The sequence below is a fragment of the Phoenix dactylifera genome, chromosome 13 (genome assembly GCF_051530095.1).
Source record: "Phoenix dactylifera cultivar Ajwa chromosome 13, Ajwa_hap1_PhDact_Kaust_v1.1, whole genome shotgun sequence".
NCBI classification, from domain to species: Eukaryota; Viridiplantae; Streptophyta; class Magnoliopsida; order Arecales; family Arecaceae; genus Phoenix; species Phoenix dactylifera.
In genome coordinates, this window is record NC_143202.1 from 3,509,862 (window position 1) to 3,537,012 (window position 27,151).

General features: G+C 39.8%; 1 protein-coding gene across 2 annotated transcripts; it reads right to left on the reverse strand.

Moving 5' to 3' along the window:
* Positions 1 to 1,639: 1,639 nt before the first annotated feature.
* On the reverse strand, positions 1,640 to 27,084 carry LOC103695928 (uncharacterized). Of its 2 annotated transcripts, none has more exons than XM_008777378.5 (2): positions 25,990 to 27,083; positions 1,640 to 2,139 (listed from the first exon to the last, which is right to left on the reverse strand). In XM_008777378.5, exon 1 carries the CDS (start codon positions 27,000 to 27,002, stop codon positions 26,076 to 26,078), a length of 927 nt encoding a protein of 308 aa, XP_008775600.4. In that variant the 5' UTR covers positions 27,003 to 27,083; the 3' UTR covers positions 1,640 to 2,139; positions 25,990 to 26,075. The 2 variants fall into 2 exon arrangements, with proteins under 2 accessions (XP_008775600.4, XP_088566328.2); XM_088710202.2 differs by lacking the exon at positions 1,640 to 2,139 and adding an exon at positions 2,415 to 25,879 and having other exon boundaries at positions 25,990 to 27,084.
* Positions 27,085 to 27,151: the final 67 nt, after the last annotated feature.

Consider the following 27,151-nt stretch of genomic DNA (forward strand, 5'->3'; position numbering starts at 1 on the left):
AGATCACAAAACCCTGCTCTACCTTCATCACTGGAAGCGCTACCATCGAAGTTCATCTTAAGATGATTGAGAGATATGAGCTCCCAAGAAACATCGACAAACTTGAGCGATGTAACGGCTAAGAGAGGATCCTACATGTCCCTAGCCATCCCAGATGAAGTCGTCGTGGTAGTCCTAGTGATCTTCACTACATAAAGGAGAGCATGATCCACTACACACCTTAGTGACGCCTACTTGTCCTCAAAGGCCCAAACATTCCTATTCGCCCCACTCAATTATCCTCGAGCTGCGCGCAACCTCCCTCATCATTTGAAGAAGATCATTTGCAGAACGAACAGCCTGGGGCAGTGGTAATGAGACCCTCCTCCAAATCCATGCCATCCTCGGGCAACCAATCAAGGTATGGCTGATGGACTTCTCTACATTAGTACAACTACCACAACTCAAGAGGATCCGGACACCGTTTTCCACCGACACACTCATAATTGGAAGGCAACCCTAAACTATCTTCCACAATAATAGAGCCACACGAAGATGAACTCCCATCCTCCAGATTCATCTGCCTAGCAGCACCCCCTCTCAAAACCTCCTATAAGTTCGTAGCCCGCACCTTGGATCTTCTTGTGCCGCTCAAACTAACCTATCCAACATCTCCTCAAAAGGTACCGTAATATCTACTTCCTATGTTGTGGAAGAGATATTTGGTAAAAAAAATCAGAAAAGTGTTTTAGCTTCGCTAGAAAGCTAAAACATTCTTGAGAGAAGCTCCAAAATAAAGCTTCTTGGGAAAAATACTTTTAGCCTATGTTGAAAAGTTGTTTTAATTTATAAAAATTTATTTTTGAACCAAAATATCTATAATAAAATATTATAATTATAAAAAATATTCTTTTATATTACAGAAATCTCTAGAAGACCCAATAAAATATTAATATATAATAATAATAATTATAACATTATATTTTTATTATTGTATTATATTATAAAAATAATATTATATATTATATCACAATACATTGATATGCTATGTTATATAATCTCAAATTATGTTGTATTACTATGCTATAAATATACAATATTATATTACTATATTATATTATATTACATTAATATTATACTATATTATATATTAATGTATTAATACATATTATATTGTATTATGGTATGTTGTATAATACTATATAATATCTTTTATGGTTATTTTATTGTACTAAAAATATTTTCTCAGTTTGCTTACCAAATACATTAAAATTCTATAGCATTTTAGAAATAGAGCTACTAAATGGTAAATAGCTTTTTATAAAAGCTCTAATTCAAAAAGCTCTACTGTCAATAGCTCTACTAAATAGGGCCTCAAACTCGATTCTATCAAAAGCAAATGGAAGGCAAAGAATAACCAACTCTATAACAACTCAAAAGGTTTACAATGACAAACTGTTGGAGTCATCACCATTATAAGCATAAGCTTAATGGGAGTTCAAATCCTCTTCTGAGCTGGAACATTCAAGGGCACATAAGAACATGCAGAGCTGATATGATCTATTTCCTGGACTGAGCCTACAAAGATCTAACTGGTCCATATGGATCATTGGATACATGCAAATAAGATAAAACACAGTTGGAGAAATGACAAACAGTCTAACCACGATCACGGCACGCAGCACACATCTTATAAAACAAAATCAGCAAACCAGCTTTGGATTACATTAAGACTTTGACAACTGCTGTGCTTAAGAACAGAAGCCATGTGCCAGATGTTCAACAGCAATTAGGTTATGGTCAACTATACATCAAGAACATATGATGAGGATCGAACACGGAGAGCTACAAAAGTGTCGTCAAAGATCCATCCCCTGTACAGCACTGAGATAACACCAGTTGGATGTCAGCGTCCGCAAAATAGACGAGGAGAACAGCAAAGGCCAAACTCAATGATCCAAATAAAAGATGCAAATAAAACGGAGACATATGGACCAAAATACAAAGGCACAAACAATAAGCGAGCAGGACCCAGCTACAACTACCACTGATCCGAAAAAGCACAGAACCACCAGCATCAGGACAAGCATAGTTCCCTGCATGTGATTCTCTCTGAAGGGCATTTTGATGAGCATACCATCAACATCGATCGTACATATCCTTCATGGGAAAATAATGTAAACAGGTTATCATAACAAGTTATGGTCCCTTGTAGAGAAGGATATAGCATGAAGCATCAGACAACACATTCTAGGAATCTTACGAGATAAGAATTCTCATAAAGCAACACATAAGAATAATGATAGTAAAGCTGAGATACAAGAATTAGAAAAGCAAACCCTAGAATTCCAGTTTCTTTATATCCAACTAAATGCCACATGCCACAGCAAATGTATCACCTGCTATGCACTCACCAGGCTAGAATTTTTTAAAACAAAAAAACGCAAAATTCATGTATCTGAGAGACTGATCAGAAGCAGCAGCAAAGTTACTATGTTCAACTACCAGTATGACCTGATTGAGACATAAGTTTCAAATATAGGAAAAGAGACGGAAGCACGAAACAAGTCATAGATTTTACTTAACCAATGCTAAAAGGAAAACAAAGCAAACTTGGACAAAGTTTTATGATTGGAAAAATGTGTTCCAATTAACTATTAACGGTGCAAAACAACACCAGTAAGAATGATATTTACTAGTAGTTGCTATCATAGCTTATTACAGAAGAAAAATTGGCCATATGCTTATACCTGTAAATTACAAATTTTAGAAGAAAAGATCAAAATATATCAAATGGCACAAGATAAAGTACAGATGATCTATGACTTTCTTTACCTGTTCTTGTCTCCAGGCAGAAGCAAGAAACACATCTTGACATGATTATGAATAATGATCATCTCACAAGAAAGAAAACATATGAACAGCAATTTGAAAATGTTTCTCTAAAAGGAAATAACTTTTTGTGCAACGTTACAACATGAACAAATGGACAATTACCTAGAGTCACAGCTTAAACCTTTAATCTTTAAACTTCACCAGAAAAAGTTATATTCCAAATCTAAAGTAAATATATGGAAGATATTCCATAAGCACATCTCTTATAATGCTAACTTGAGGTGCTATGGAAGTATGGCAGTTCATTCTAATGCCACATAAATTTATCTAGAAAAAGTTATCTCAAAAGACAGTTATGTGCTAGTTTATAGAAAAGCACTAGGTTGGTCACAATGTAGAAAATAGTAAACAGAATGATCTTCAAGTTCTGGTGAATCAATGATTCATTGACAAAATTTTCCGGTATGTGTTTAAAGATCACCATACGGAAAAATTTGGATATTCAAGTTCATCCCTCATTTTACTTATAATAAAAGAGAGCCATGTCAAAGAACATTTTTGAAGAGATCTATAAAACAACAAACTGTTGATATTTCATATGATTCATATATAGCAGGTAGCATGGAACTGATGAGAAATAAGAACACTTCAACACTCAATTACCATACAACTGAATCTGCTAAACAAACCTCCTGAATTTACAAAAGAACAGAAAATTCCCATGAAAATAAGGTTTTTACAGCATCCATACGCATGGATTTTGTGAATTCCATCCCAACTAGGAATTGATTCTACCCTTTAAGTACATATCAAGCAGTTGATTCTGAGCTCTAGTTTGGCTTCCTACCAAATAAAGTACTCCAACTAGCCTCAACCTATAATTGTTCAAGTTAAAACTCATAAAATGTCCCATTGCGTATAGAATTTTCACTGACAACCAACCACCATATGTGCCACAACCAGAGAGGAAGTCATACGTTGGTTCTCTCAACTGAGAGGACTTATTCTCTAGTCAAAATATTCTTCTTCCGCCTGCCTATTGCTGAAAAAACATATGCAGCAAAGGAGGACCTTATATACATGAAGACTAGAAACTACAGGGTTCGAAATCAGAGATGGGATTTACCCCCATTAGCAAGATGGGCAGTGAAGAGTCTGCTGACACATGGTACTTTGCAGAATTGCAGCATCAACAATCAACTATATTGTCTTATTCTTCAAAAGATCCAGAATATCTTCAACACCTAGTTTTTACATTCTTCAACTTGTCAGTATTAACTATGATATGTCCTGCGATCAAGTGAAGCATCAACTTTACTCACATTGGGAATCCAAGATTGTCAAAATATTCCTTCTAATCTAACGCTCGACTAGTCCACCTTCATTACTCATCCATACACAATCTCAAATGAAAACTTGCACACAAATTTGTTCTTAGTTATTGATTTTTTGCATTAAAAAAAAACACTTTTCTTTGAAAACATAAGTGTCCATGTTCTCACTTTCTTAACAAGACACAATGATTTTTCCCAGACTCTGGCATCCAGTGCAATGAACTAACTAATTCAGTTATCAGTGCTGACAGAGTACTGCTACCTGTTATAACTTGACAAGTATGACACAATACGAAACCATGAAACTTCATGTCTCAAAAATACTGTAGACAAAGAACGAATACCCATGTTGCTTTTTATTAAAGAAAAAAAGTGAAGATACTTGTTCTGTTGACCTTATATCGTATTTTTATTTGATGATAATCACTAAAGAGATCACTCTGAGAACAGTACTCGACATCTTCTAATACTCTTTTGTCCTCAAGAAAAAATCTTGGAGTTATCAAAGCTAGAATGGTGAATCAATTCATGATCCTAAATAAAAGTCCTCAATGTGATAGCTTTAAAACCAATCTTAGCAGCTTGTGCTTAATAGGAATCATCTGGTAATATAAGTAATTTGATAGGGTTGAATCACCAATTTCAACAGCAGCCAAAACTGCCACCAAACGTTTTCCCATTACAATGGGGCTTGATATGGAGTCAGGAAGGTTGCACCAAAGGACTAAGAGATATTACAGCATTACTTTACAATACCAGCTACAAATGTATCATCAACCCTCCCACATGTTGTTATGCCATTGGTTATTCAGCTCTGAGTCTCCATTCCTCTTTAACAATAAGGACCAGCTTCATTTTCATTTCAACTTTAAGTTTATCTCCCTTCTCATAGTTGACAATTAGTACCATCATGGTTTTCCAAAACAAAAAATGGTAGGTACAGAGATCCACCACATCACATGCTTTCCAGTAGAGATCAAATAGTGCTTACAAATCTCTGCAGCCTCCGGTCACAAATATGCCTAAGCAATTTGGCAGAATATTTTACTAATTCTTTGGATTTTTCCATTTCAATATCTGCCAGTGATAAATATTTAGTGTATTTTTCCACACAATACTAAAAGATAATTTTACACAATAAGTCCAGGCTAATAACTTTTGGCACATACATGACCCTTCTGCAACTAAAACTTGGTCCGCACACAAACACAATTATACCTGGTCCTACGAGTAATATCAAATTCATCGCACTCTAATAACTGGTCATCATATTGGCTTAAAATATGCCTAACAGTTTCATCTTTGCATGTATTTATAATTTCTCTTCAAGGGTAACTGAAATAAGAACATACCATTTTACCCCACTTGTAGCACTTTCTCTGTTTTCAATCAAGATAGTATGTCATTCTCATCCGTGTTGATGTTTCAATAGCTCTGAGCATGTAATCCAGAAAAAGTGCAAGTTTGCCTCACATATAGCTTTCATCTATTGTCTGATATTAGGCATTGTTTGCAGTCAACACCCACATAGTTGCCAACACATCTAGACTGATACCATACAAGCTTGCTTGCACCAGAAATTAACTTAGTCTAGTCACATCTCCCAAATGCTTCCCCATCCTAATTGTATCAAATGCTTTTCCTGTTGTTCGCTTCTTCTCAGAATATTTAACCACTCAATGTAACAAGTTGATGTGATTCATTTGTCGGTTGGTTCTCTTAAATTGTTTCTCAACTCTTCGTTTTTTTTGCTGTTGTCGAGAACCCATACATAACTTGGGTCCATAAAATCTACATAAACTGTCAACTTTGCCTAGTTAATTTAGTTCAGAGAATATAGAACAAAAGGATCTAAGATCAACATCTGCTTTTTACAAAATTCTCACTACAGCTGCACCTGCATGTATAACTGTTGCAAAAATTTATGAAGTTCTACAAAATCTTTGGACATGTTCATATAATTGGAAAATCTCCATGCCAATCAACCAAACTAAGAATTTATCCTGGATGACCATAAAAAACAAGAGTGCCATTCAAGTGGTGGTTATTCTACTCCCGAGATCACTGATATATTTGATAGCAATCTCAAGGATAACAAAAGCTCTATTCATCATAAGCCATCACCAAAAATACCTGGCTTTTGTAGTTCCGACCAGATCTACATTGCCATTACATCTGCTCAATTGTTCAACCCCCATGTCCAATTTCTGGACAAATATTTAAAATTTAATATTACTCCTCAGAATTCAGTTCTTTCAGGTCATTATCAATGGAAACTTCCTTTTCCCATTTTTACATAATAGTAGACCAATAAATGCAATGATAATGCAAATAATCCATTAAACTTGCAGAAAGGTTTTATTAATAAGAAGAAACTACAATGCTGCATCAGAAAAAAATTAATTTTGTAATCAAATAACCAATCGGAAGCAGTTCCACATGGTCTTTTGGAAATCATTACTCATGTGCCAATATCAAATAGCTCCTCTTCAGCAATTGTAATATAACACCACTACAACTGCTGAATAATAGTCTGTGGCTGCCTTAAATTCTGCTCCAATATCCTCTAGCTTGGCGAACCTCTAATGGCATCAATCATGTTCCTTTAGAATTGTGTAATAAGCCCATTAGGCCACTCACCACTCTCTCTCTAAGGAGTCTAGACTATATTGTTCCCATCTTGCAATCTTATTAACCATCCCATTAACCGGATCCATTCTGCACAATTTTTAACTCTCCAACTAGTAACAGTAAGAAAAATCACGTGTCAATATCTCCTTTGAGACAAAAGGATTTATGATTTTGTTCATTCAGAAGCCTCTCTAACGTAAAGTTCATATGAACCTTCTTCCACAAGATTTTTTTTTTTCTTAGAATCCAAATATATATCGATGTCAAGACTCAAAAATTTCCTCCACCCATTCATCCTATAAGTTGATCTATAGCTTCTATTCCTCAAAGATAGTTTTCAAGAATTTACTTGTTTTCCAGCTTTTCCATGACATTAATAGTATAAAAGGATACCTAGTGCTGTCAAATATTGTAACCATAACCATCAACCCCTATCCCAACCATTTGGAATCAGCTTTTATTATTTAGGCCTCAACTATTTCGAGCTTTTGTTGCTGGACCCAACAAAATATGAAGTACTGAGCTGCATCGGTTTTAAGCTTAAAGGTAGCCTATCCCATCTTTCCATCATAGGTTCCAGTACTTATGGGATCCACACAAGATTAACTCTAGCTTTAAACACCAACCTTAAAGACATTTAACATCCTTGGTTGTTACACAGATTAAGTGCTAACCAGTGATGAGAACATCAAGCAATGGTGATGTGGGCCCAGGGCAGTTGTAAACTTGATGCCTTTAATGTTTGCAATCAAGAGGTGATAATGGTGATTTCAGAGGATAATCGAACCCTGTGGGTCCTCGCAGCTGTGTATGCTAGTACAAATTTTTCGACAATGAAGGATTTTGCGGGGGGAGGCCTCTTAGTTGATCAATCAGGATTATCCGATGTTGGTGGTAGGGGATTTCAACTGCATTGTCGACCCGAATGAGAAGATGGAGGGAAAGGCTTTTACTTAAAAGAAGAGGATTAAGAAGTTCCAGGACTTCATCATGTCGAATGGTATGATAGACTTGGAATTCTCGGGTCCAAGATTTACATGGTGTAATAATCAGCAGGGGCGGGCCCAAGTATGGAAGAGACTAGACAGAGCCTGTGCTACAGCTGGATGGGCTCAGTGCTTTCCGGATCATCAGGTTAGCCACTTGCCGAGGACCGCGTCAGACCACAGCCCACTACTAGTTAGTACTGATGCACTGGTTCCAGGTCGCTCCCCCTTTAGATTTGAGAAGTTCTGGCTATGTTACCTACGATCGTGGGAAATGGTGAGGGAGGCATGGGGTGTACACGTTAGGGGTAATGCTATATATCAGGTATCCCGCAGATTGGAGTTGACGAGGAGACAATTGCGGAGGTGGAATCGTGAGGGAGTTGGGAACATTTTTAGGAAGATTGAGGAGTCGGAGGAGGCCATCGCCACATTGCGTCCCAAGAGGCCGTGAGGGACAGTTTATCGGACGAGGAGATGTGTGAGCTCAGGTCGCTTTTAGCACTGCATGACTCTCTTCTTCGACAGCAGGAGATTTTCTGGAGGCAAAAATTACAGGTACAGTGGATCTTGGAGGAAGATCGAAACACCACTTTCTTTCACCAGGCGGCTGTGATCAAGAGGCACCGGAACAGGATCAAGGCTATCAAGGGTGAGGATGGGCAACTATTGGAGGACCCTGATACGATTCGGAGGGTGTTGGAGGGCTTCTTCAGGGCTAGATGGACCGAGCAGTTAGAGAGTGGCAATCCAACGGTTATACCGGCACCGTTGGTTGGAGTCTTGGAGGAGGACAAAGCAGCACTGATCAGACCGGTGTTGGAGCGAGATTCGGAAGATGTGAGGATGATAGTGTTATTTCGATGATTAATACAACCATTGAGAGAATATCAAATTAATAATACAGTTTAACGTGATACATCAATAATGAATACGACACCCTCGATACATTCATAATATATTAAGAGAATGAGATCAAGACGTCTTCTAACAACGAGATAAAATTTGTAGTAGAAAAGAGATAGAGAACTCTTAATTCTAATTCAGCAAAGTTTCAAATGAAATATACTCTTAAGGACAAAACAGTGATTTTCATTGTTAAGGGTACGTAGCTCTATCGTGGCATACACTCAAAATTGCTTGAAATATGTTTCATTGATTATATGAATTAGTCTAACCTTACGATGCAGGAAAGTGTGGATTGAGTCGACCCCAAGCTAAGTGGAGTTGACCCTGGCACACCATGGAACCATCTGGCACATCCCTGCAAAAATGGCACAAATGAACAGTAAGTGAAGTCGACCCCATGTATCTTTGAGCCAACCCCAAAAAACCTTGAGCCGACCCCAGTTTGAAGCCTCAAGAAAACAACTCTCTGGAATTCACTGAGAGGGCCAACCCCAAGATTCCTTGAGCCGACCCCAGGAATACTTGAGTCGACCCCAATGGAGCCGACCCCAACTGAACATAAGTCGATCCCAAGGTTGTGTTCAAAACTGTCTCTGGAATTTCTGAGAGGGTCGACCCTAATAAAACTTGAGTCGACCCCACTGTAGCATGGGTCGACCCTACTGTAACATGGGTCGACCCAAAGAAAGCTTGAGTTAACCCTAGTGAAAATAGCCGAAAATACAAGGTTCTGTGGTTCCTGAGAAAGCCGACCCCACTGTAGCAGGGGTCGACCCCACTGTAGCAGGGGTCGACCCCACAGAAAGTTGGGTCAACCCCAAAGAAAGTTGAGTCGACCCCAGAGAAAGTTGAGTCGACCCCAAGTCTGATGAATAGTAAGTTGAGTCAACCCCAAGAAAGTTTGGGTCGACCCCAGCACGGGCAATGGCATAATGGCTAGTTCTGCAAAAGTGCTTTTTGACCTCCCAACGGCTAGTAACGGATAGTTTTTCAAATCTAACCAATGGGACGTGACCAATAGAAGTGGGCAAGTATTTAAAGTGACACTATTCATCAGAGGAAGTATCTTTTGCCAAGAAATCAAAGTTCATTCAAGAAAAAGCAAGCCCTAGCATTCTTTATCAAGGTTCTCCATTTAAGTCTCAAAAGGAGGTGGTTGAGCAATCTGAGTGTGCAGTCAACAGCTCCACCAAACCATTGTGAAGTGAAGGAACCTTGCCAAAGAAGAGGAGCATCCTCAAAGCGATAACTATTTTCTTATCTCTTCGATGTAAAATTGTTATATTTGCTCTTCTAAGAATTTCAAACTCTTTCTTCTTTATTACTTTGTAAGGTTTGTTGGTGAGCCCGTAAAACCAACAGTGAAGGTTTGTTGGTAAGCCTGCAAAACCAACATAGATTTTTGGTGATCCCGGAAAACCAAAATGTAAAGGTTTTTGGATTGTGAGCCCGGAAAACAATCCAACTGTAATCCGCGGGATTATAATGAATTCCCAAGGGGACGCTTGGGGAGTGGATGTAGGTGCTTAGGAGAGCACCGAACCACTATACTTGTTGTGTGTTTGTATTGTGTATTGTTCTAGCTTCACTACACGCACTCAATTAATATTAACTGAACCACTCACTCATCAATTGATTTAATTAAAGGATTAAAAAATTTAGAAAAACCAATTCACCCCCCTCTTGGCTTATCACCTTGGGCAACAAGTGGTATCAAAGCTAGGTGCTCTCATAGTATTTGTTGATCTCACGATCAAGAGTCAAAAATCATGACAACCCAAGTAGGATGTTCTATGAGCGAGGGGCAATCCACAAATAGACCTCCTCTGTTTAATGGCACTAATTATACATATTGAAAAACTAGGATGAGGATATTCATTCAAACTCTAGATTATGACTTGTAGAATATCATAACTAGAGGACCACACACACACAATTAGTATAGAGGGCACAATCATTCCTAAACCAAAAATGGATTGGAATGAGAGTGATAGAAGACTAGCACAATTAAATGCTAAAGCAATTAATGTACTTTACTGCTCACTAGATGTAAATAAATTTAATATAATATCTACATGCATCTCCGCGAAAGAAATTTGGGATAAACTAGAGGTCACACATGAAGGAACTAATCAGGTTAAAGAGTCAAAAATAAATATATTAGTACATAGATATGAATTGTTAAAAATGGAATCCACAGAGTCCATAACTGAAATGTTCACTCAATTCACGAAAATCATAAATGGACTAAAGAGTTTAGGAAAGTCTTATACTAACTCTGAACTAGTGCGAAAAATTCTCAGGTCACTACCAAGAGTTTGGGAGGCCAAGGTAACTGCAATTCAAGAAGCAAAGGACCTCAATATACTACAATTAAAAGAGCTTCTAGGATCACTCATGACCCATGAGTTGACCATGAAACAAAACTCAGAAGAGAAGGTCAAAAAAAAGAAGACCATTACCATGAAGTCTACGACTCCAAAACAAAAAATTGAATCAGAAGAGTCTGATGAAAAATTTGATGAAGAAGAAATGGCTATGCTCGCAAGAAAATTCAAAAAATTTATGAGAGGGAAGAAGAAATTTCATAAAAGGAAACCCTTCCTCAAAGGTAGCTCGAGCAAAGAAAAGGGCTGACAAAGAAAAAGAAAAGAAAATGCCAATTTGCTATGAGTGTAACAAGTCCGGACATTTCAAGATAGATTGCCCGGAATTGAAATGGATGACAAGAAAGCTTAAAAAGAGAAACCTAATGGCTGAATGGAGTGAAAGTGAGGAGTCAAGTTCGGAAGAGAAAAATCAACAAGAGACGGCCCAAATCTGCTACATGGCCAATGACGATGAGGTAGATTCCGAACTTGAATGTGATTTTATAGTAGAAGAGTTACATGATGCATTTTTAGAACTCATGGAAGAACACAAGAAGCTAATCAATAAAACTAAAGTTCTAAAAGATGAAAATCAATCTCTTAACAAAGAAAAGCTGAAACTATCTAATGACTATGAAACATTAAGTAGGAAGTTCACTAATGAAACCAAAAGTCTAATTACTGAAAAATTCAAGCTAAAAGAAGATGCAGAAAAATACAAATCCTTAGTGGACAAGTTTACACTTAGTTCAACTAAATTAAATATGATTCTTGATAGTCAAAAAGCTGTATATGATAAAACTGGGTTAGAATATAAAACAAATAGGAAGCAAAAATACTTAAAGAACATATTTGTGAAAGCCAAAAATGAAAATATAACTTGTCATTGCTGCAATAAAGTAGGACACAAAATATATGAATGTAATTTTAGAAAGTCCAACTATAACAAATTGAGTGATAAGAGTAAGCTAAAATCCAAAAATATTTGGGTTCCAAAAAGAATATCAAGTACTAACCCTAAAGGACCCAACATAGTTTGGGTACCTAAAGCACATTCTTGATTTTGATTGCATGAGTGTCTTACAGCTAATAAGAGGGATAGATAATGGTATCTAGATAGCGGCTGTTCAAAACACATGACAGGTGACAGAGAACAATTTGTCACTTTGGAATCTAAGAAGGGTGGAGTGGTAACCTATGGAGACAATGGAAAATGACTTATCATTGGAAAGGGTAAAATTTATATTACTCTATCCACTTTTATAGAAAATGTTTTATTAGTTAATGGTCTGAAACATAACTTACTTAGCATAAGTCAATTTTATGATAAAGGTCTTAAAGTCATATTTGAAGCCTCAGTATGCATAATCACAAATCCTAAAGATAATAGCATTGTACTTATGGGACATAGGCATTGAAATATTTATATGGTAGATCTTAATGATTTAGGCAAGAAAAATGGATTATGCTTAATCACTAATGAAGAAAGGAAAAGTGAAACAAGTTGGCTTTGGCACCGTAGACTAGGACATGCTATGGACTTAATATCAAAACTAGTCAAAAAGGATTTAATAAAAGATGTGTCAAAATTGATTTTTGAAAAAGACAAAATCTATGGACCATGCTCATTAGGAAAGCAAACAAAATCATCTTTCAAATCAAAGAATGTAGTATCAACCACTAGGCCTTTTGAACTCATACACATAGATCTATTTGGGCCTATTAGAACTGCAAGTCTAGGCGGAAAAAAGTATGGGCTAATTATAGTAGATGATTTCTCAAGATATACATAGGTGTCATTTCTTGCACATAAGAATGAAGCATTTTCAGCATTCTTGAAATATTATAAAAATATCATAACTAAAAAGAAGCTCACCTTAATTGCAATTCGAAGTGATCATGAAACTGAATTTGAAAATCAACACTTTGAAAAATTCTGTAATGAAAATGGTATTTTCCATCAATTTTCAGCACCTAGAACGCCTCAACAAAATAAGGTTGTTAAAAGAAAAAATAGGACATTGGCAGAAATAGCACGCACGATGTTGTGAGTCAAATCTTCCAACGTACTTTTGGGTGAAAGCCATAAATACTGCTTGTCATATTTTAAATCGTATTTTAATACGTCCTATAACAAAGAAAACTCCTTATGAACTTTGGAAGAATAAGAAACCAACTGCTAAATATTTAAGAGTATTTGGGTGTAGATGTTTTATTTTAAACAATGGCAAAAAAGATCTAAGTAAATTTGATGCTAAGTCAGATGAAGGTATCTTCTTAGGATACTCTACTTCTAGCAGGGCATACAGAGTATTCAACAAAAGAACTCTTATGGTTGAAGAGTCAATTAATATTATTTTTAATGAGTCTGATAGTGAGTCTCCTATGAGAGAAAGTACTTTTGATGATGATGCAGGAATTATTGAGTTTGAAAAATTGAATCTTAATGACGTGCCAAATCAAGAAAAGGAAGATGATCGTGTGCCACCACAATCTCAAGACTTGCCAAAAGAATGGAGATACGCACATGGACACTCTAAAGACTTAATCATTGGTGATCCATCTCAAGAGGTAAGAACTCGATCCTCTCTTAGAAATTTAAATGACTATCTTGCTTTTATTTCATAAATAGAACCTAAGACTTATGAAGAAGTTGAGAATGACATAAATTGGATTAATGCTATGCAAGAAGAATTAAATCAATTTAAAAGAAGCAATGTATGGACATTAACTGAGAGACCAAAGCATAATTCTGTAATTGGAACAAAATAGATTTTAGAAATAAATTAAATAAAAATGAGGTAGTTATAAGAAATAAAGCTAGACTTGTAGCTAAGGATTACAATAAAGAAGAAGGGATAGATTTTGAAGAAACATTTGCTCCCGTGGCTAGATTAGAAGCTATTAGATTACTTATAGCTTTTGCATGCTTCATGGATTTCAAATTATATCAAATGGATGTAAAAAGTGCCTTCTTAAATGGTTATATAGAAGGAGAAGTATATATAGAGCAACCCCCTGGTTTTGAGAATCATGAATTCCCTGATCATGTATTTAGATTACATAAGGCACTATATGGATTGAAACAATCACCTAGGGCATGGTATGATCGACTAAGCAAATTTCTGTTAAATAATGATTTCAGCAGAGAAAATGTAGATAAAACACTTCTTCTCAAGAGAAAAGACAAAAATTTGCTAGTAGTACAAATATATGTAGATGACATAATTTTTGGTGCCACTAATGATAGTCTTTGCAAAGAATTTGCTGAATTAATGCAAGAAGAATTCGAGATGAGTATGATGGGAGAACTAAATTTCTTTCTCGGATTGCAAATCAAGCAAACTAAGGAAGGCATCTTTATTCATCAAACTAAGTACACAGGAAATATTAAAGAAGTTTGGAAATGAAAATCACAAGGAAATAGGCACCCCAATGAACCCCACTAGTAAACTAGACAAAGATGAAAAAGAAAAAAGTGTAGATATGAAGCTCTATAGAGGCTTAATTGGATCTTTGCTTTACCTCACTGCTAGTAGGCCAGACATAGTATTTAGTGTGGAAATATATGCTAGATACCAATCAGATCCTAAGGAGTCACATCTAAGTGCTGTCAAAAGATCCTTAAATATTTGAGAGAAACCACAAACATAGGATTATGGTACTCTAAAGACTCTTGTCTAGACTTGCTTGCATATTCTGATGCAAATTTTGCTGGATGCAAATTAGATAGGAAGAGCACTAGTGGAACATGTCAATTCTTAGGAAATAACTTAGTATCATGGTTTAGCAAAAAGCAGAATTTAGTAGCATTGTCAATGGCTGAGGCCGAATATATAGCTGCCGGAAGTTGTTGTGCTCAAGTACTATGGCTCAAGCAACAACTAGAGAACTATGGAATCAAACTAGACAGCATTTCTATAAAGTGTGATAACACTAGTGCCATTAACCTTACCAAAAATCCGGTTCAGCACTCTAAGGCCAAGCATATTGAAATAAGGTATCATTTCATTAGAGATCATGTGCAAAATGGGAATGTATGTATTGAGCATGTATTTACCGAAAAACAATTAGCTGACATATTCATAAAACCTTTAAGTGAAGATAGATTCTGCATGCTTAGAAGGGAATTAGGCATATGTGATCCCTTTGATTGAAAGCAAATGAAAAGAACAGGTTGTCTCATGATACTCTCCAATTTTGAAAAACTCATGAAATAGTAGTAAAATTATTCATTTATAGACTCCTTACTCATATATCAATGTCCCATAACGATTTGGTAAGGATCAGGAAGGAAGAATTAAAAAAAAAACCTGAATCGGGGCCAACCCGAGCCAGAATGGGGTCGACCCCTCTTTGAGTCGACCCAAGAAAAATCTGGGGTTGACCCAATGGCGGGACCCGTTTTTAAAAGGGAGACCCGTGAGCCATTTTAGGGCATTCTTTTCCTTTGTTCTCTTCCTAAAACCCTATTTCCCACTCTCCAATCCCTTCCAATCAACTTCAAACAGTGCTAGATTGCTTTCCTAAGCCGTTAGATCAAGACCTAAGGAAGCACTTGGTGAAAATGGGACCCAAGCGAGCCGTTGCTAAGAGATCCGGAAGAATCTCACAGCCAACCATCGTAGAAGGGCATGCTAGAGAATCTTCTACAGTGCCTCCACAAGGTGACATGTGTAGAGCCTCCTCCACCTTCTTCCCCCTCAGTTCAACTTGCTAAATATGCGGAGAGACCGGTAATCACGAGAAGGATCCATTCTGAATTTTTGGATCAAGAAGGGTTCCGGTTGGGTGATTGGATTCGAAGACAAGGATGGGAGTATCTTTGCTCCCTAGATTTAGTGACCTACCCGGGCTTAGTTCGTGAGTTCTATGCCTTTCTAAAAGTCGGTCCGGGAGGGCTTGTGTTTGAGGTCCGAGGAGTACGGGTTCGTATTTCAGAAGAAAGCCTAAGTGAGTTGCTTCATCTCTCCTACAAAGGAGCCACACCAGAAAGACCAGAGAACAAGTTGAGGGGTCTACAGATAATTTTTAAGAGATGATTTTGACTATTCAGAAAATTTAATAGCTAGCTCTCTATCAGCTGAGATGAGATTATTGCACAACTTCATAGGTCGGATATTGTTTCCGAAGAGTGGAAGATTTGATCACATATCTGAACGAGACATGGTAATTATGGAGCATGTCATTCAGGGTATTCCCCTGAATCTTCCAGCTATGATGATCAGGCAGATGCGAGAGGCCATATGCAAATCAAGAGTTTCTTTTTTCTACGGAATGATACTCACCCTGGTATTCAGGCAGCATGACATATGTATGGAGGAAGAGATATCCAGGTATCTGCTATTTACCGACATCTACACTGTACGGTCCTTAGTTCGCATGGGTTATGAGAAGGTGGACGGTCAGTGGGTGCGTGGAGGTGCAGGGATACATGCACCGGAGGGTGATGCACCAGAGATTGGAGACTCTATCCCTGAGCCTGAGATACCTGCGGATCATCCTACAGCACCTTCAGAGGCTGGACCTTCGTCATCCACACCTACGGGATGTACAGAGGAGTTTTGGAGTAGGATGACTGAGCTTGTGTCAGCTTAGGTGAGGACTCTCTCTCTGATGGCATGATGAGCAGGATGGATAGTATAACTGCTGAAATTAGAGGCCTCAGAGACCAGGTGGCAGCATTACAGAGAGAGAGAGGCTCATGGTCCATATGTGCCCGAGCAGCTGAGTCAGAGGTTTCGGCACAGAGTCACCCAGCTCACAGAGGTCCACGACAGACTCAGTCCCATCAGGCTAGACCTCCCCTCGCAACTTATGCTAGGAGGATGAGGACTAGATTACAGCTCTTAGATTCCCCCTAGGCCCGATGATAGCACTACAGGAGTCCATCATGATTAGTGCCTAGGATTTATCTAGTTCTCATATGCATTTTACTTTGTTGATGTACTTTACACCTTAATTGAAGAACATTGTACTTTTGGCATTAGTGTACTACAATATTTCATTTTGATCAATGAAATTTAGATTTTATCATGTATTGCTTCTACCTATCTATTGCTGTACATTCTTTTGATGATAACAAAAAAGGGGAGAAGTAAAAAAAGAAGTTGCGATATAGGGGGAGAAATAAGTTTGCAAATTATAGGAAGAGATAATATTCACTTAAGGGGGAGCAATATGTAACAATGAAAATTTTCAAAACAAGAAAGTCTGAATTTTCAATCAAAATTTCTGAATTTGGCACATACTTCTCATGCCTCGATACATAACCTGAAATTCTTGCTTTATCTCAAATTTTTGAAGTTTCATCATTAATAAAATACAAAAGAAAGGGGGAGAAAATCAAAAGTTCAAATCGGTAATATTTGGATGAAAGAGAGGAAGTCTTCATTTTCAAATTTGAAAAGCTGAAATTCAGCAACTTGAGCTCTTTCTAAAACAAAACTCCTAATTTTAATATAAGTGTCAATCTGCTCATGCCCAATGTTTTCTAATCATGAAAAAGGAGAAGATTGAGGATGATAGTGTTATTTCGATGATTAACACAACCATTGAGGAAATATCAAATTAATAATACAGTTTAACGTGATACATCACTAATGAATACGACACCCTCGATACATTCATGATATATTAAGAGAATGAGATCAAGACGTCTTCCAATGATTAACAACGAGATAAAATTTGTAGTAGAAAAGGGATAGAGAACTCTTAATTCTAATTCAGCAAAGTTTCAAATGAAATATACTCTTAAGGGCAAAACAATGATTTTTATTGTTAAGGGTATGTAGCTCTATCGTGGCATACACTCAAAATTGCTTGAAATATGTTTCATCGATTATATGAATTAGTCTAACCTTAAGATGCAGGAAAGTGTGGATCGAGTCGACCCCAAGCTAAGTGGAGTCGACCCTGGCACACCATAGAACCATCTGGCACATCCCTATAAAAATGGCATAGATGAACAGTAAGTGGAGTCGACCCATGTATCTTTGAGCCGACCCCAAAGAACCTTGAGCCGACCCCAATTTGAAGCCTTAATAAAACAACTCTCTGGAATTCACTGAGAGGGCCGACCCCAAGATTTCTTGAGCCGACCCCAGCTGGAGCCGACCCTAGGAACACTTGAGTCGACCCCAATGGAGCCGACCCCAACCGAACATGAGTCGACCCCAAGGTTATGTGCTCAAAACCATGTCTCTGAAATCCCTGAGAGGGTCGACCCCAATGGAACTTGAGTCGGCCCCACTGTAGCATGGGTCGACCCTAAGAAAGCTTGAGTTAACCCTAGTGAAAACAGCCGAAAATACAAGGTTCTGTGGTTCCTGAGAAAGCCGACCCCACTGTAGCAGGGGTCGACCCCACAGAAAGTTGGATCAACCCCAGAAAAAGTTGAGTCGACCCCAAGTCTGATGAATAGTAAGTTGAGTCGACCCCAGAAAAGTTTGGGTCGACCCCAGCACGGGCAATGGCATAACGGCTAGTTCTGCAGAAGTGCTTTTTGACCTCCCAATGGCTAGTAATGAATAGTTTTTCAAATCTAACCAATAGAAAGTGACCAATAGAAGTGGGCAAGTATTTAAAGTGACACTATTCATCAGAGAAAGTATCTTTTGCCAAGAAATCAAAGTTCATTCAAGAAAAAGCAAGCCGTAACATCTTTCATCAAGGTTCTCCATTTAAGTCTCAAAAGAAGGTGGTTGAGCAATCTGAGTGTGTATTCAACAGCTCCACCAAACCATTGTGAAGTGAAAGAACCTTGGCAAAGAAGAGAAAAGCATCCTCAAAGCGATAACTATTTTCTCATCTCTTCTATTAGTGTAAAATTGTTATATTTGCTCTTTTAGGAGTTTCAAACTCTTTCTTTTTTATTACTTTGTAAGGTTTGTTGGTGAGTCCGTAAAACCAACGGTGAAGGTTTGTTGGTGAGCCCGCAAAACCAACATACGTTTTTGGTGATCCCGAAAAACCAAAGTATAAAGATTTTTGGATTATGAGCCCGCAAAACCAACATAGGTTTTTGGTGATCCCGGAAAACCAAAGTGTAAAGATTTTTGGATTGTGAGCCCGAAAAACAATCCAACTGTAATCCGCAGAATTATAGTGAATTCCTAAGGGGACACTTGGGGAGTGGACGTAGGTGCTTAGGAGAGCACTGAACCACTATACTTCTTGTGTGTTTGTATTGTGTATTATTCTAGCTACACTACACGCACTCAATTAATATTAACGGAACCACTCACTCATCAATTGATTTAATTAAAGGATTAAAAAATTTAGAAAAACCAATTCACCCCCCTCTTGGCTTGTCACCTTGGGCAACAAGGTGATGTGGTCCCTTTTGGGGGACAAGGCCCCGGGGCCGGATGGCTTTCCACCGCTATTTTTTTGGAGGTACTAGGCGATAGTGGGACAGGATGTGATTGCGGCCATACAGCAGTTCTTCACCACAGCAGTGATGTCTACTGATTGGCAGAGGACCTTTGTTACCCTGATACTGAAGCGGCAGGATGCTACAGAGCCAGATCATTTTCATCCGATTAATCTGTGTACTACCTTGTACAAGGCCACGGTGAAGATACTAGCCGTCAAGTTGAGGGGTATTCTTCCTAGGCTGATCAATCCAGAGCAGAGGGCCTTTGTGGGTGGGCGAAGTATCTCAGATAGTGAACTCGTTGCTCAAAAATTCATGTTTGATCTTCGTAGGGCCTCGAGCAGGAGGAGCTTGATGGGGATCAAGCTAGACATGGAGAGGGCCTATATGACAGGATGAGGTGGGACTTTGTGCAGCAATCTTTGGAGAGGTTTGGATTCCATGAGACATGGATCAGATGGGTCATGGGTTGTGTCCGAGTCCTGTCTTACGCTATCTTGGTGAATGGTACGCCACCTCAGTTTTTCGAGTCATCCGAAGGTCTGTGCCAGAGGTGCTCTCTCTCGCCATTGCTCTTTATACTTGGCACAGATGCATTGTCTAGAGTGCTACAGCATGTTATGTTTACTCAAGAGCTGGAGGTCTATAGACCAGTGCCGGAGGCCACTCCAATCTCACATACGCTTTATGCAGATGATTGTCTACTGTTAGCTTGGACGACTAGACAGGTCGCTCGGGTCATCTGGAGGATCCTTCGGGACTATGTGCAGTGTCTGGTCAACAGGTCAATGTTAACAAGTCAGCAGTTTGCTTTAGCCTGAAGACCAGACCGGCTGTGAAGGCCTCCATATTGAAGATTCTGGGGGTGGGAGAGCAGGAGGGGGTGCTGAGGTATTTTGGGGTGCCGCTCTCCGGCCAGCGTCTTCGTAGCAAGGATTGTTCCTTCCTTGAGCTTAGTATCAGACACAGACTTAAGGATTGGCAGATGTATTCACTTTCCATGATGGGCATACCTTAGTATGATCAGTTCTTTCTTCGATCCCCATCTACTTTCTCACCAACTCATTCTTACCAATAGCGCTTCTAAGGTCTCTGGAGCAGATCTTCAGGAACTTCATATGAGGGAGAGGTGGCGGCAGAGACGACATTCATTTGGTGGCGTGGGATGTCATTTGTCAGCCGACCAGTTATGGAGGTTTGGGGGTGCAGTCTTTGGTGGCGAGACGGGAGGTCTTAGCAGCACGATATGTTGCGAAATTTATAGTGGAGCCTAACGGCATGTGGTCCTCCCTGATGAGGGCCAAGTATGGCACTTTAGTGCACGGAGCTCGAGCAGACCATCACCATTCAGTGATCTGGAGGGAGATGAGTGCTAGAGCTGCGTTGGTCTTCCGAAGATCAGATGGGCTATTGGTGATGGACGATCCATGGATGTGCTGGAGGACAGCTGCGTGACTGAGCAGCCGATCAGTAGATTGCCAACCATGGTGGATACGTCGAGGGTACCCGGTTACAGGGTTAGTGACATGTTCGAGCCCGGTGGGGGATGTTGGAGAGGTTGATTCGGAAGGTCTTTGGGGAGCAGCTAGCAGAGATAGCTCTGGCCCTACCGATTCCTGCACGGGAGAGTCAGGATAGGCTAGTTTGGTTACCAACAAGTCGGTCGCGAGTGCGAGCTAGGGATCTTTAGATGTTGCTGACTACAAAGCCAGTCCAACGGATAGAGGAAGGATGGATTTGGAGGATACAAGTTCACCCACGAGTGGCGCTCTTTATATGGAAGGTGGCTTGGAGCTGCCTACCGACTAGATTTCTGCTTACCCAACGAGGGGTGAGGGTCTCTCCGTGCTGTGCAGTGTGTCCAGATATTGAGGAGACCACGAATCATGTACTTCTGTGATGCCCCATGGCCAGGAAGATATGGAGCAAGTCTCCTGTTCCTCTGCCTCAACCGGTGGAGTCGGCACAAGACCTGATTCATCAATTAAGAGTCTCTATGCAGAGTCCTCATCCTGTTGAGGCGGGGATTTTATGGGCATTCTTGGCTTACTACATATGGCTAGATAGGAATGTAGGTTTGTTCGAAGGTAGGAGATTACCGCCGAGGATGGTAGTAGACAGAGCTTTGCTTCATGCAGAAGAGGTCACCACTACTACCGTTATGTTTTCTTCTGGGATGGCCAGGGATATCTGGGGCTCCCCTTCTGCTGCCACAGCATCCAGGTTCGCCCATGCCTCATGGGAGCCCCCACCTCCTGGTCATCTCAAGGTGAACTTCAATGGTAGCATGTCAGTGGACCGGTTGTCTGAAGGTGTTGATTTTGATCAGAGATTATCTAGGCAGACTAATAGCAGCTGATGGCCGTTGCACGCCCAGACTTACGACGATTGGAGCGGAGCTCCGGACAACCTGGGAGGGTTTATCCTATGCTAGGCGAGTACTAGGTGTTGAGCGTATATGCCTCGAAGGTGACTCCTTTGCGGTGATTGAGTGGGTTCGTGGAGTGGATTGTTATGGGGATGGCCACCCTTTTATTCGTGAGATTCACAGACTGGCGCAAGAGGTAAACTATTTTCAGGCACTACATGTGTTTCGAGAGGCGAACAGCGTAGCCGACTAGATCGCGTCTTTCGTTGCCCGGCACTCCGAAGAGATCATCTGGACATCCGTAGGAGATATATTTTTCTTTTTTTTAATCTGGCAGGATGTACTCATACTAGAGCTATATGAATTGCCGTTTTCACCAAAAAAAAAAAAAAAGATATCAAGCAATTCAATGGCCTGGTCAATGTCATCATATCTTATAATTAATTAAAGCCCATAATAATGATCCAGTTTGGCTAATCCACCTACCTCATCATTAAAACCCGAAAACAAGACCAGAAAAAGTTACATTTCTTCAAGGTATTAAATAGCTTACCTAGAAACTCTTTCCAAGTCATTCTAGATATTTATAAACCCTATTGACATAATCTGAAAAATAAATAAAGAATAATTGCTACAACTAAAGGTTTAAATCTTAGTTGCAAGAATTTATTAACTTGGATGTTGATACATGCACTAGAGAATTGTTCTCCACTCAATTTTTTCTTCCCATGCTCTTGCAGGTTGCAATATATTGAATAAAAATTCCAATTGGTATTGATACATCCATCCAAACCACATAACATTTATTAAGTAATGCACATTTCGACCGTGGCTCTTTGAAACTAATACAAATACCTTTCCAAAGTGCAAATTAAATGAACTCAATATAACACCTCCCCCCCCCCAAAAAAAAAAAAAAGGAAAAACTTCAATACAGTATCAAGTAGAGTACTAGCTAATTATACCATTGAGGTAATTCTGTTTCTGAGTTATTTTAGGTTTGTAACCTGTCCCCCACACCCAATTGTTTTGGCCCCCACTCTCAGTGCATGCAACTTAAAATCCCATAAAATTACAATACCTTAGATTCCCTTTAAAATATAAGCTTGCTATTTATTTAGGTCTATCCTTGTCATCATTGCTCAAAAGCCCCACTAATTCAATTATGCCAGCATTACCACTCAAACTACCTGCATGTTCCTCGGGACATCACCACCACCATCAAACCTTGACCTATGTAGTCAAAACAATGGCAACCTGACCCCAGTCACCATTATATGCATGACTGCCTAGACAAACCCTCCCCCCGCCTGATTTGAGAGAGAAATAGAGTGTTGAAAGAGAGAGTGAGAAAAAGTCTATAATAGGAAAGGTACCTTCATGTCTGTAAGCACCATATAAGCAGCCACATTGGTTGTCCTGTCCCTAAATTCAGGGTTGAAGCACCTGAAATGATCAAAGCTCCTAGTCTAGCATCCAAAGCCATCATATTGTCTGACCTACATAACTTATAAAACTTGATGAAGTGATTTAGAAACCCAACCCCTTCACTCCCTTTTATCTAGACATGGGACATAGGAGTCAAGTATCCTATAGAATCTGATACAGCAACCTCAAAAAAACTCAGACATAGGCAGACCCATTTAAATGTCATTTTGGGCAACATGCATGTTTCAATCAATAAACAAAAGAATAAATATTGAGATGAGGAGACATTAAAATCGGCCAGACTAGACCAACACCAGTTCACCAGTCCATACACCACACTAGTGATGTTACTGTTAAGATCACATAATAGCTGATAGCAGTTTCCTAAAATCTATTAAATAATAAGAGAGATAGCTATTAAAGAAATAAAGGAAAGGGAAGATAAAAGACAACCGGGTTTTGAAGCGGATCATGCATAGAAATCCCAAAAAATAATAATAATAAAAGGACAAGGGATTAAAAAGCCTGGTTTTGAACCAACCAAGAATGATGGTGGTGGTGATCATTTCGGGTTGGGTTTTTGTTTTATAGAGGGGGGGGGGCATAAAGAGACTAATACAATCCTAGTTCCTTTGCTTTTTCCCTCATGATTTCTTGATGTTTAGAAAGAAATACTGGTGAGTTGAGACCATTGAAAAGATACGTATAAGCAAGCATGAAGAGTCAATACCATGGAACATGCTATTAAGACATCATGCCATGTCTGGTGTTGCTTGCCATGATCCCCATTTGGATATGGCACAAAATTTGAAAAGCACCATTTCAAGGTAAATTATATCTACCCTTAAGGTCTCACTAGCCCCATGGTAAAAACATCAAACATCAACATCTAAAAACATTAAAACTTGTGCAATCAGAAAAATCATAACCAACCGATATGCATCAGTTTATCTCTAATATTTAAAAAAAGATGAGATGCACACACATCAGCATATTACAAGTACTTTTATAGAATGAGCTTTCAACTCTTGGACCCTCTGGCATATGCATTGGCTTTTTCATTCGCTTGTAAAAGAAGAGAGACGAGCAAATCTTCAAAAGAGTTTGCTAAAGTCTTAACCACTCATGAGCTGCAGTTGACCAAATATCATTTCTTCAAACTCATCACTTAAAAACCAAATTTCTCAAAGACCCCTTTCCTGCCTTGTCTACTATAAAATCTCAGGAATATTGCCTATCTCGCTAGAAGATGACCGTATAAAGGTCAGTCCATCCATCATCCTCGGGCCGTAGATGGAGAAGAAAGTTCTCACCACAGGCTAGACTAACTCAATTAAAATCATGTAAGGTCACCACAACTAGCAGCCAAAAAAATGATGGCGACATACTACCCTGCCAGAATTTCTCTTTATTTGTTTCTTTTCAAATGTCATGCACATGAAAGTACCATTTAATTTCTTAACCCTCCGACATAACCCAAATTCTCACTCCAACATCCAAAACTTGAGTGGTTGACAAAATTGATGTGGTACCCATGGTCAATTCCTTAAGGTAGCTGTGCTGCTCCATACACCTCAAGTAATGAGTACAAACCCCCATCTTATGTAGACATTTTCCAAGTAAAGTTGCATTTACTTATTCATGAGTCATGTCCATGATACCCTAGCTTCACCGCACTTTTTCAGACTTCCTATATTATTCATGATTCTCCTTTCAAAAGATAATCTTCTACATCCTTTTGAGAAAGCTCAATGAGGAACTACAAGAGAATGTCACCATCACCAAACACATCAACAAGAAGTCCACAAGTATCCAATAATACAAGATCAAAAAAAATCTGCATAACTGAATATTCAAAGCCTAATAACTACTATTCTCCTTCACCAGCTAAGCATGTCCTATAACAAGTGTTGTATGGACAGTATTGTATTTAATGTTTAAGGCATTTGCTAGAGATAGTCTGAATAAGCTAAAATATGATTGAAATTACCTCCCCTGTTTTATAGGAACATTTTCATGAAGGAACACACAACACTGAGAGAGATATGCACATCATAAAGTAGAAACCAATAAATAGAAAATGATAATATATTATTCTTTTTCATTGTGATCCAAAAACATCAAATGTTTATTATCCTTATTCCTAGATTGAGGTTTCTAAAGCAAGATGTATCAAGAGTTTGGAAAGATGAATGCATGTCCCAGAGCGAGATGCTTGTCAAACAGGCACAAGATAAAAATTCAGTGGCAACATAATTCGATAGTTCCACCCCTAGCTTTTACCTCTCTTGGATCTATCTGTATGCACGTCTATAAATTTCTTTTTATTCCTCATATCAAGCTAGTATGATGTAGTGAAGCATGAAGAGTACAATGAGGAAGAAAGAAAGACTAGTTCCAAAATTTAAGAAACACAAATTGTGGAATTCATAGCAGCATCCACATCATCATCCCTAAGCATCTATTATTGAAATTATGATGCAGACTAAAGGTTGTGAAATGAGAATCGAATCCTGAAACCATGTACAGCTAAATTAAAAGATGTCCATTTGAATCTCGCACTAATACAGTGACTCACAAGTAAATACCATAGTTGTAACTTCTAATACAATTCAAAACAGCCCCTTGCCATGTTATCTACCAAGGGCAGCTATCTCAACCATCTGACCAGAAAAAAATGGCAAGATATCATATCTTGAAGCAAGTGAAAATATTATGTCAGGAAAAACTTATATCGAGTGGATTCATAGAAAACAGAGGAACACCAACCAACCATTTCAGATTCGCAATTCTCATGTTGGCCACCAGTTTCAAAACTGCTTTCTTTTTCCCTTTCAACATCATTCCTGACAGGAACTCTCACAAGAAGCCCTTCTGCAGCTTTTGGATGGCGCAGAATATCTTCCTTCTCGACCCCACCGCATTGATACCCATGTCCTTCAGATCTTCAAGGGTCAGGTAGGGTAGCACCTCATCATCCACCTCATGGATCTCGAACACCGGCGCATACCGGCCCAGCCCCAGCCGGTTCAGCCACGACCGGACCTCGCCGTCCTCGTACGATCCGCACCGTCCATTTTGATTGTCCCAATCCCCACCGTCGGTCTCCGACGGCAAATCCCCTTCCACGGCATCACTGGCCGGACCTATATCCCTGCTGTCCGAAACCCTAACCCTAGCCCCCGCCGCCGCCCTCGTGCACTCGGAGTCCCCCCCCCGGAGGTCGTCGAACTCCCGATACCCTTCTTCTCCGGCGTCCTCCCCGCCGCTCGATTTCATGTCGGCGCCGTCCGTGCCCTCGTCGACCTTGGAAGTCCAGGCCGACCTCACCCGCCTTGCGACGGCCCGCCGAGCCTTGGCGTCCCGGATCCCCCGCCGGATCGCGACGGCGACGGCGACGGGCTCCGGGATCTCGTCGACGGGGAGGACGACCCTGTCCTCAGCGGCTCCGGCGGCGCCGGAGGACGAGGAGGGCAGGGGAAGGTCGCGAGCGTCGCGGGGGTCGTCGGGGCCGAGGATGGTGAGGGGACGGGTCTTGGAGGTGGGCTTCCAGGGGTCCTTGGACGGCAGGGGGTGGCGGGGATGATCTCCGACTAAGGAGGAGGAGATCTTCCACTGCTTGCCGCGGCGGAGGTGGGGCTCGGAAGTGATGGCCGCGGGCTGCTCGCCTATGTCGCCGAGGCGGACGCTGGGGCGACGCTGCCGCTTGGAGCCCGGGACGAAGGTTTCGCCAGCGATGGTGGCGGCGCCGTTGGTGGGGGCCTCCGGCGGTTGGGGTTCCGCCATGGAGCTTCGGGTAGAGAGGAAGGGGGGAAATAAATGGGGAAGCGAAGGAGGAACGGAAAGCGGACACTCGCGAGCGGAAAAAGCGAAGGTTTTAGTTTTTGGAAAAATTATTGTTTCCCCGCTCCGGTTTGGGTGAGTCCTGCCCCACG

Excerpts from the sequence above, each read along its gene's own strand:
- LOC103695928 (XM_008777378.5), bottom strand. The coding sequence starts at position 27,002 with ATGGCGGAACCCCAACCGCCGGAGGCCCCCACCAACGGCGCCGCCACC.